Source organism: Thunnus maccoyii, chromosome 3 (assembly GCF_910596095.1).
Source record: "Thunnus maccoyii chromosome 3, fThuMac1.1, whole genome shotgun sequence".
Taxonomy (NCBI): Eukaryota; Metazoa; Chordata; class Actinopteri; order Scombriformes; family Scombridae; genus Thunnus; species Thunnus maccoyii.
Genome location: NC_056535.1, coordinates 9,128,558 through 9,140,192, shown reverse-complemented (window position 1 = coordinate 9,140,192; position 11,635 = coordinate 9,128,558). Strand labels below are relative to the sequence as shown.

Sequence of the window (11,635 nt, the reverse complement as noted above, 5' to 3'; positions counted from 1 at the left end):
CCTGCTCTTTCATGTAGAACTGCTTTTTTTGGAGTTTGTGACGTAGGTTGCTCCTTTTAGGTCCTGGAGATTTGGTCTGGAGTCTGACTTGATATGAGAAAATGTTCCATGTAAACACTCTGTTTTATTGAAAGTACAAACAAGTATCCATAAAATTCATATGGTGTTGTAGCATCACATGTTCACTCTTTGCCTGACATTGTCAATTCAATTCAATGTGTCAGAGGACTCTGCTGAACATCATTTCAGAGTTTTTGATCCACTCGGTTTCTTTCAATGAGGTTGTCACTATTAAAAATACTGTGTCTTTTTGATGATTAACTGATGACACTGTAGTTTAGGTGAGACAGGCCAGCAGGTTTTCAAATGATCTTAGGACAGCAGGGATGTCTGGTGGTTAAATAAACAGTCCAGGAACTGCAGGGTATCTGTTGTGATCCATATGTGTCACTGTGTAGATTGTTAATGAAGGATCTGCCATTCATTTTCCACTCCTGCACCATAATCTGATACTTCGATTAGGCATCAGCAATTCTGTGTGGACTATATGAAGCTCAGGCACTTAATACACACAGTTAACCCCTTTCTTAACAATCAAGATGTTAAAACAGGACTGTACTAGAAATACAACACAAACACACAAAATCAAAATGGTCACAACAAGCTATAATAGTGTGAAAAGTAGTAGTGATCTGTCTTATCACCGTCTCTAACATTACATATGTTCCCCTTGTAATGAGATGATGGTCACCCAATCTGCATGGACGATTGAACTCCTGAACACCATGGTAAGAAGGCTGAACATTTTGTGTGACGTATATGATGATGGTGACTCTCAGTTGTTCTTTGACTATAGACTGAAGCAAATATCCGATTCGTTATAGGAAAACTATTGTGATTACCATTGCTGTATTTCTCTTTCTAAAAATAACACAATGAGTGGGGAGGAAATGAGATGAAATGAGGGGAGGGTGATGGGGTGAGATGTAAAAGATGTAAAAGATACACAGAGAGGGGAAGGGGTTGTGTCACAGTGAAAACAGACGTGGCTGACGACCGAGGGAGAAGTCTAGTTGAACATCAGACTGCGTGACACACAGGTCGCTCCTCCAGTAGCTGAAGAAGAAGAAGAAGAAGAAGACACTTAACACAGGACATTTAAGAGTCAAAGACGAGATCATAACCCTGCGCTTCACAACACAGGAGGAAGAAGTGCCTTTTTATCCAGATAACAACTTTCCACCGTGGTGACACTGAGTAAGTATTAATTATAATGATGACACTTGATACGGCAAGAAAAGCTTCACCCTTATCAAGTGTCAGAAATGATTGCACAATTTGTTAGAAAGTTAGACAGAATATGGGATCATTTATAAGACAAGTCGACAACATTTTTGAGAATTTATAATTATCTGCAGGAGATTTAAAACTTGAAAGATGATTTAGTGTTTCAACATGCTTTTCTGTCAATAATATCAAAAGTATCACTGCATAGTGAGTATTTCATTTGTCTGCATTTGTGCTACTGAAATGTAAATTTTAGTTGGGTGTTATGCGTAATTTATATCATATTTTCATTTAACTGTTGTGTTGCACAAATCCCATCATTTTATGTATAAAGTGGGTTTTTCATATAAAGTCAATAAAGAATGTTTTCAAATGGTTTCTGATTACTGCAGAAAGTAAAATGTCTGATGCATGCCATCACTGACAGAAGCCTTCCAGTGTCACAGTTGCGTAATTTTGCACTATTAGCTGATGTGTTGTTACTCTCTCTGCAGACAGAGTGCTGACCATGAGAAGATTGCGTGTGTGTTTCTGCCTGGTTCTGCTGCTGCCTTGGTGCATCCAGGCTCAGAGGAGCAGTCCTGCTCTTGCCAAACTAAATGAAGACACACAGAGGGACATCCTGGCTGTCGACATCCTAAACCGCAGTGGACTGTTGAACTCATTGCTCCGGTCAGAGCATCAGATGGTGCTCCGGCGTGCACGAGCCCCGCGCCCAGCCTCCCAGGTGCCAAAGAGAGCCCAGCAGGGGTCCCGCTTTGCCCTGTCCCTCGATGTTCCCACCAGCATCCTCAGTGTCCTCATGGACCTGGCCAAGAACCAGGACATGAGGACCAAGGCAGCAGCCAATGCAGAACTGATGGCACGAATAGGCAAGAGGAAATGAGAAGCCCCCGAAGGAGTGATCGGGGGCATGTTGGAGAAAACCTCACCTCACAGCGGAGTTAAGTCTTTACATTGTGGCACCGGCACCTGCTTAGAAACAATGTTAGTTCAGGTGAAAACAGTCATTGCAGTCAGTATCTGTCCTTTAGAGCTTAGATCAGCTTGACTTTTATACTTGTATTAAACAGTTCATTATTATTATTATTCATTATTACCTCATTCACACCCAAACCGCTCCATGGACGGACTCTTGAAATACAAGTAATTACACACAAGTATGTAAAACAAAAGGACACTGCCATCAATGTCAGACAGTGTAAGATGAAGCTGGTCTTTTGTCTCAGATTATTCACCCATGGGTCAGAAACTGATCAGGTTCTGAAATCTGTTTCTTGTGTTTGCATGTGTCTTGAAGTCAAAGAATGGTTGTTCAATTAAATCCAATATGATGATCATATTTTCCTCTCAAGTCTAATTCATTTCTCTCACCATTGATATCCAGCACGCTTAGTATAATTACAAGCATCAGCAACCCATAAAGCACAAATGAATGCGTCTGAGCCAAATGAGCCTGCGTCACCCTCAGCACGGTGTGATGTGTGATAACAGAACAAAGATATGAGCAGGATATTGACCTCTGAAAGAAGAACAGACCTTTTCTATAGACCTTTGTTCACCAACGCTTGATACATTTGGCAAACAGGTCGCAGCTATTTTAAGTCTGATGCTTTATCCGCTCTACATCAGACTAATATATGTGGCATGATTCATCTGTGCTCCTGCACTGAGCATGAAATGTGAAGCAATAGAGTGAAATAAACTGTTCATCCGATTTACATTTGAGTTTGTTCTGTTTTACGCTGGTCATCATGACCTTGACATAAAGCTAAGGCAGCTTTAATAATGGAGCCAAGACAAAAATCACAGAAGAAATGTATCAAATATGAAGCAGCAACACTTCAGTTCAAAAACACAGAAATTACTACAATGATTGTGAATCAAAAACAGTACACATAAAGCAATAAGGCCACAAATGTATTGAACACCACAAAAAACTCTTTAACCCTCAAGAATATACAAATAATCCAGCAATTATTCAGACATCTGCATATGAGTAATGCCCCAGCTGGCATCAAAGAGCACATCGTTGTTTACACTGCTATGAGAATATGAAACAATATTCTATTTAAAGAAGCCTAAATGATTTTCCTAAGGCTTCTGTTACAGCAGTGATCACAGGCAATGAACCACAAAGGAAACATTTCTTCTTTTTATAGAAATCCTACTGTATATTTTAAGTGGAGCTTTGTTTCCCACACTACAGCCCTGTAGTCTGTAGAGGTGTCGGGTGGAAATATACATCAATGTTTTAGTTTACATCAAAAAAGCAGTCAAAGCATTTACCACAATAAAAATATAACTGGAGGCTACTGTTTTGGATTTAATGAGTGTACTCCTCTGAAACCACAATGTTTGGGTTTGGGTTTTAAGTCATTTCACAGATAAATAAACCTGACATGTGTATGTTTGTGTGCTGCAGTAGTTCAAATTATATAAGAAATACATTTCAAGATATTTTCAATGTGGTAAAGAGTAACTAAGTACAATTACTATGGTATGGTCCTCAAAATTTTTTGGTATTTATCTTGAGTATTCACCTTTTTCTGCTTCTTGATCCTTATACTCCATTCTTTCAGAGGGAGAAATAAATATTTGATTTAAACCTGCAGTGTGGAACTTTTACATATAAATGAATGTCCGTTACATTCAAGCTCTTGCCAAATGAGTTCACACAATGCTGATTAAGCCTATCACCACCAGGTAAATCTCAGAATTATTTCACAGAATTTTTAATCTGGTGTTGGTGGCAACTTTCCCGCTCTGGCCGGATGAATGCATACTGGGCATGCTGTATGGGCAGAGCATGCACACTCAAGACTTCCACCGGTCTAGCCGGCTAATTTCTGGTTAGCTCTCTGCTAACATGAATGAGGATAGATATATTTAATCATGCGGCTCTTCTAGACTTTCCAAATGTCATTGGACTGAATGGATGAAATTTTGATAGTGACACAAGTCATTTCGTGGGGGTTATGTGACACTCAAAACAATGAATCCTCTGTTCTACAGCCGCAACACTAGCGACGGAGCAGGCTAGGACTGAGCCTATGATGTAAGCACGTGTCTACAGTGTTTTTGTAATTACTCTCATTGCCAGAAGGGGCAGACAAAAGTCCCGCACTCCAGCTTTAAACATTCAATTTAAATTTCAATTATTTTATTGTATTTCACTATTTTATTTAATTATTTGAATTTTTTTAATTTAATCTAATTTAATTTTTAAATTTTAATTAAATTGAATCATTTTGATTAATTTAATTATTTAATTTAATCTAATTTAATATGTTCCTTACCATTGACTGACACAGACTGGGACATTGTAATTCAGTTCAATGACCAAACATCAGTCATCCATCCCCTCCCTCAGTTCTTTAATAAAAGTTTCTTCCAGTCTTCAGAGGAAACTCTCAGCTACTTACATTTTTTGCATCATTTCGGAGGACTGTTGTAAGATCAGATTCTGTATAAATAAATATAATAATGTGGTCTGGATGAAAAAAAAGCAGTCAATAGATCTCATCTGTCTAGTGCACTTTATAATAGGATCGACATTGACATGTGCAATACTCTAGTTGTTGGTTTTACTGTTGAACTTGCAACATACTGGTACAATGTGTTATACCACACTATATTATATAATACTATATTGTACGCAGTATTTCAGTTTTATTGGGTTTATCAGTTGTAGCCTATAGTTATTGGGTTTATTGTTCTTATTTGTTTTTGCTGTTGAATGTATGATGTTTGGCTTTTTAAACGTGTTTTAATGAATGAATGATTTAATATGTCCGGAGATGAGACAAGAAAAAAGTTTTTAGTGACAAATTTGTGACAGTTTGACAAATGTTAATATGGGTTTTAAATTAGACCTGGTCTAATGTTCTCTGGATGCAGAAACAGGCCTATCAGTAAAACTTCCCTTTTTATTTTCATAAATAGAATAAAGATTATCTTTCACCTTCACAAATCTGAAAGTGGGTTTTTAACAACGTTAAGATTTTTACTGCAATGTCTAACACACTTTTTTCTCAGCTAAGTGGTGCAAAAACAGAGCTCAGCCACTAAACATCGTCATTCATATTTCCCACAACTTCCTCCTTTATGTCCAACTTCATTGTGTTATTGCTAGTTTCACTAAGAATGTAAATACTTCAGTAACTTAAGGATGTAGGCCGTCCTTCCACCACTGTGGATTATTGTAATGAACTCCAACTAAACTGACAGCAGGTGGGAAACACCTGCTGTCAGTTAGCTGGAGCACTTCTTTTCCATATGATATCCTCATTGTTCACCATCAAACTGCTCAAAGTGTCTCCAGCTTTGGCTGTAGTTGGCTACAGTTTGGCTAGACACGTCTCCTCACATCGTCAAATACATTCATCAAATGCACTAATTCCTTAAAGGCTCGGCCAAATTCAAATAGAGGGAGAGGAAGTCAGCTAACTGCCAAAATGGCATTAATGAGTCTAATTCAGGTGTGGTTAATTAGCGCTGAGGCAGTGGCGGGCTCAGCTGGAGGCAGTTTACAGCAGGAGCACACAAGGGACACAAAGTAAGTCTGTATTTCACTGTTTTCCTGTCCCACTCTCATTTCTCATGTATTTTTTCCATCAGCTTTTGTATAATTTTGTTTAATGAAATATTGAACACAGATTTCATAAATAACAGATGCATCATATCACTAAAAACTTCACATTATTATGATGGTATGCTCTTCATTATATTCTCCATTTTTTCTCCACTCCAATATTTCCTTTGCACAGAAGTCCTGACGTTGTAGGTTACACTTTCTGCTGACTGTTGTTTTAAATTTGCAGGTCAAATCTCTCTTTAATCACCTCATCCTCAGCTATTAGCCTTTACCAAATCACATTATCTCTGTGGGAGATTATATTGATTACTCTGAATGCCAAACATAATGTGTGATGTGTTCACACAGAAGCCCAACTCTCCTTTTTATAATCCCACATTTTAATTCTGATTCACCTTCCCCAGTTTTTATGTTCGCTTTCCCATTTCATATAAAGTCTTTGTTTGCCCTTCCAGTAATGTGACAATAAACATGAACAGAGGATTACAGCCTTCCCAGAGGGCTAACAATATGCCTAATATCAGAACTGACACTGCGTGTGCTCTCCATATGAGAGAAGATTAATTTACTTTAATCTTTTATACACTCCTGTTATTTCATTGCCACAGTTGTGCAGGGAGCTGCTGAGTGTGAATGATGTGCTGCTCAGCTGTGTGTAAACCTTTAAGGGTCAGAGACAGCGTGAAAACCTCGCCACTGGCAATGGTATGTGAATTGTGTAAGAGAGGCAGTATAGGACTGGAGTCTGTATTCTGTGACCTTTCATCTGGTGATGTTTATTGTGGCACTAGGTAGGACAGTATGTTGTATACCTTTTTAATTTTACAGCAGGTATGTAAGTGAGGTCACATCATGTCACTTCTGATCCATAGACAGAAAAATGCTTTTTTTTAATGTAAGACCACTGAATGTAAACGAGAAAGGAGAGACGTTCTGAATCCTTTTCTTGAAGTTTCTGACTTTGTTTCTTTTATTTTCCATTTTAATTTATTTATTTTATATTTAAGATTTAGTATTGTACCTGGGTAAGATGTCTATCACATCATTTTCATATCAATCCCTGGGTTTTATTTGTTGTCACTAGTGTACACAAGTGATCTCAGACTGCTTGTAGCTTTATTTGTGTAACATGACGTGATAAAATTAGGTCTTAGCACTCCTTGTCTGCGTAATCCTTTATGTGTAAGATACCATGTGATGAACATTGACCCATGACCTAATTGTGGAATTTTTCAAGATATGTGCTTTTTCTTAATTGTATCACTGTTACATATTCTCCTCGACCTCTGACTGAGATAAAAGGTAAGGTGTAAATTGTCACTAAAGCAGTCTCAGAACTCCCTGAATATCAAAACAGCCATAGTTTCTTTTAAAACATATTTTAAAGTACAGCACCCAAATAATTGCATTTTTTGCATCATTATGAGCTACTGTTGTTTTTAGACTGCATTAAAGGGAAGAGATTCAACTAGAACTGGGTCATTATCACCTGTGAATAAGGTGTTTGTGTTTATTCCTGTTTGGACTGTGTTTTAGATCAGATTTATTGATAAGTTGCTGATGTGATTTATCCAAAGAGCTCTCTGATAAGAAGAGCAGAAGACTTCTGGTCATCTTATTATAAACCTTTTGATTTACTTTAAATGGCTGGTTCACCCAAAAATACAACAACAACTTAGTTGCAGATAGTTTTGGTTTTTATGTGGCCAGATTTTGATATATCTGTCTTTTTTGTTATTTAGGTGAACCGACCCTTTAGGATGCTTGGTTAATGTTAACATAACTCCATGAGTCTGTAACAAACTTGAATTCAGGGCTTTCACAGGGGAGGGTCAGTAGGCGTGTTCATGGAGAATTACTCAATAAAGCTGACGTCTTGCAACTAGCTCAACAGTCAGCAGCACAAAGTTCATTGACCAAGTGGTGCAAGAAACAGGAGCATAGAGCGCTCTAGAGAAGAGAGTGCACATTATCGCAGAGGCTTAGCTGTCAAAACAGAACAAGAGGCAGCACTTCAGAAACAAAGCGACCACAATAAGGATTCCAACTTGTTCAGGAGAGCAGCTGGTGAAGCTTCTTGTCATTGTAAGATTATTTTGTAATTTGTTTGTGGTTTTTTTGTGTGTTTGTGTGTTGATTTTTGTGTGTTTCTGTCTGTCTGGACATTACTGTGAAATAAGTGTTTTTTTGGGGTTTTTTTTTTTTTTTTTTTTTGAAAAGGATTGTTTTACAGATTAAGAGTTAGTTATGATAGATGTACACATGGAGACCTGGGAACTAAATAAAGCCTGCCCTACCAGAATTTACTTTAGATGGTTTGTTGGAATTTTTTGATGTAAGATGTAGGCCTATAAACTTTCAAGCAGCAGTGTTCACTCAAAGCCACTTGTCAGGATGTGTCGCCTCATACTTAAAGTAATGTTAAAACTTCCAATTGCAGGTCTGGGTGCTCTCTGATGATGGATTATGCTATGAAGTCTCTTACCCGCCTGACCCCGTCTTCTCTCTCCAAGTAAGAGCTCTGCTTCGTGAGTTGGATGGGACTGTTCACACTGTCACTAGTTGACAGAAAACATTTACATCTTTTGTTTATTCTTAGGTGTGTGACTGCCAGCGTGTCAGCCAGCGCTTCCATGACCCAGCAGCTCCTGTCGGGTCGAGCTCCTCGCCCAAAGCCCTTCCGGGTCACAAATGCTGACCGCAGTGTGAAGAAGGGTATTATGGCAGATGTGCTGGAAGACCTGATTAACAAGGTGAGGAGAGCAGGAAGAGCATGGGATTTAAAGTGTTTAAAGAGATGAGGAGGAGGAGGAGGGATTGTGATATTGTCGAATGTGAGATGGATGACAATCAAACGTTGATGCGAAGAACATTCAGACTAAAGACATAGTGAGGACAGACAGAGACACCCTGGTGTGTTTAGAGGATTTAAATGACCATGAACAGACAGGCTTGTTACAGACTGTTACATCATGTGTGAAACTCATGTATGTTTTAAAGCTTATGGTGGTAAAAGTTCACAATTTGTGTGATGATACAATAATAGTCTATGTCTCTGTGTAGAGAGACCTGTCTGAATTGAGTAATGTGCATCTGGCCTGCGAACCTGCGAACACATTTACTCACCACTTGATGCCCTTGTGTTCCTCTCTGTCCCTCGTGATGCAGGTCAGCGAGTCGTTGAATGTGCTGTGTGTCTGTGCCCTGGTGCTGGATGAAGATGGGACCTGCGTGGACACAGAGGAGTTCTTCCAGACGCTGCCTGAAAACACCGTCCTCATGGTCCTGGAGAAGGGACAGAAGTGGACCCCACAACCGGTATGGTGCAACATCAACCACTAGGCGGCACTGTTGATCAGCTGCCTCAGCTTTGCGTCGCATAGTGTGATGCTTAACATATTGAGAGACTCCTTTTAATTCCGTGTTTGTTATGCCAGTGATTCTTTGATGTAGCGAGTAGGTAGGGAAATGTTTTCTTGCTTTCTTTACTGCAGCAGTCATACATATTGATGATCCATGAGTCTGTGGACCGAAGAATATTCAGTTGCAATTTAATCTGCAAATATTTTATCCGTCAAACTGAATGGGAGAGTAATATGTCACTTATTGTGAAAAGGCAGAACACAGGAGATTAGTTTTTTTTCTTGATGATAATTTTTAGAGAAAATGAAAGGCTTTGGTTGAATATTAATCAGACCCAGAGGTATCATCAAATTTGAATGGTGTTCACCCAAAAGCAATTAATTTCCATAGAAATTGATGCACTCCATGATTGGCATCCCCTTCTAAATGTTTACTCTGGTGACCTCACACTGACTTTGCCGTATTGCCAATTGCCTTCGGCATCATCATTGGCAATAACTGCATCAGTCTGTATTCCAAATGTCTTTTGGTGGAGCCGGCTGCTGTCATTTGGCCCAGTTTGCTGGCTGCGATCACACAAAAGAAATGTGTCTGCAGCCCTTTGACCTGACTGGTGTTTCTCCTCCCGTCCCTTCACAGACCAGCCCCTCCAGAGATCAGTTCAGTGAGCACAGGCTGGAGCACCGTAAAGATGTGGCTAAGGTGACTTTTGACCTCTACAAGAACCACCCCAAGGATTTCATTGGCTGCCTGAATGTGAAAGTAACCCTGTACGGTGCTTATTCTGTGTCCTATGACCTGCGCTGTTATGCTGCCAAGAGTATGCTGAAGTGAGTGAAAGAGCCTTTTTGAGATTCTGCAATATTTTTTAATGCTTTTTTTATTATGCAACATGTCTTTTTTTTCTCCATGTCAAAACTATTTGACTGCCTAGAAGTTTTATTTCAGTTAGAGATGAAAATGAATCAATTTCGAATTGATAAATTACAAAGCCTTTTGGTAGGCAACCATCCATTGTTTTCTACTATCAGTTGCTTTTACAACATATTAACACCAGATACAGTATTCTTTGTGCAGCCCCTAACATGTAAAGTATAAAACCAGATTTAACTGTGTATACCCATGTGGGTGGCGGAGCTGAAATGGTCAGATCGCAGAAGAACAAAGACTAGATTTTACCGAGATTAAATTTGGGAAGAGTTATGTCATCACTGCTGAGATCTGCTGGTTTCAAGCTTTGTCACGGTGATTGTGTCAGTGAGGATTAAATTTCGCAGACTTGTCAAATATGAGGCTTTTCTGTTTCGCTAACATTGCCATGCAAGAGGTTTGTTTCTTAAATATCAGTTTAGTTGGAGTTCATTACAATAATCCACAGTGGTGGAAGGACGGCCTACATCCTTAAGTTACTGAAGTATTTACATTCTTAGTGAAACTAGCAATAACACAATGAAGTTGGACATAAAGGGGGAAGTTGTGAGAAATATGAATGACGATGTTTAGTGGCTGAGCTCTGTCGGTCATTTTCTCGTCAGCTGGTGTGGTCTATCATGCTTGTCTATTTTGTTCTGACAGTCAGAATGACATGTAATCTTTTCTGATATTACCAGATTCATACATATGTATATCTCAAGTTACTTAAATGTCTTTTTCTGTGTCCGCAGAAGGGATTTTGCTATTTATGACCAGTGTCTGTCTTTCTCTTTCTCTCTCTGTGCTTCAGGGAGTTTCTGCGATGGACCATCTTCTCCATGCAGGCCACAGGCCACATACTGCTGGGCTCCTCCTGCTACATCGAACAGCTGCTGGAAGAGGAGGAGCGAGCAGAGAAGGGCCTGGCGCTGCCACAGGAAACAAGCAGGATCAGGCAGCTGCAGGGCATGTTGCTGGGAAAGGCCTCCTACTGATGATGGACTCGAGCTGACGATGGTGTAACGCACACTCTTAGATTTAGCACACAAGGTTGATGTAACAAGTGATCTCTACATGCTCATCACTGTCTTCTGTGCAATTTGGGGACATGTCAGTCTCTTCTCACAGCCACTTTCTTACTCTGTTACATTAGTCATTCCTCATAAAGCACTTTTACTGTTGCCTGACTTGTTGGGCTATAACATGTAACTTTTTCCTATGGAGATGAATAAATAAACGAACACTTTTTATTTTCCCTTTTCTGAAAGTATATTCAGTCTACATACATCCACAAGTGGGCTTAGATGTGCAGTGTGATCCTATTAGGCCACTGAAGTGTGTGTGTGTGTCTGTGGTTCCTGGTCACAGTCAGTGTAATTGGCAACAGGTCAGCTGTCTCTCCCAAGCGTTCCTAATTGTCCCCTGGCCTGCGCTGTCCTGTCAGCTGCAGCCTGCCTCTGCCTCAGAAAACCAGAG

The 11,635-nt window shown here is 39.5% G+C and overlaps 1 protein-coding gene across 1 annotated transcript; it reads left to right on the top strand.

Moving 5' to 3' along the window:
- The first annotated feature begins 5,565 nt into the window (after positions 1 to 5,565).
- On the top strand, positions 5,566 to 11,414 carry cidec (cell death inducing DFFA like effector c). Its single transcript, XM_042406803.1, has 6 exons — positions 5,566 to 5,845; positions 8,325 to 8,396; positions 8,484 to 8,637; positions 9,053 to 9,202; positions 9,887 to 10,077; positions 10,971 to 11,414. Exons 1-6 carry the CDS (start codon positions 5,745 to 5,747, stop codon positions 11,152 to 11,154), a joined length of 852 nt encoding a protein of 283 aa, XP_042262737.1. The 5' UTR covers positions 5,566 to 5,744; the 3' UTR covers positions 11,155 to 11,414.
- The last annotated feature ends 221 nt before the right edge of the window (positions 11,415 to 11,635 follow it).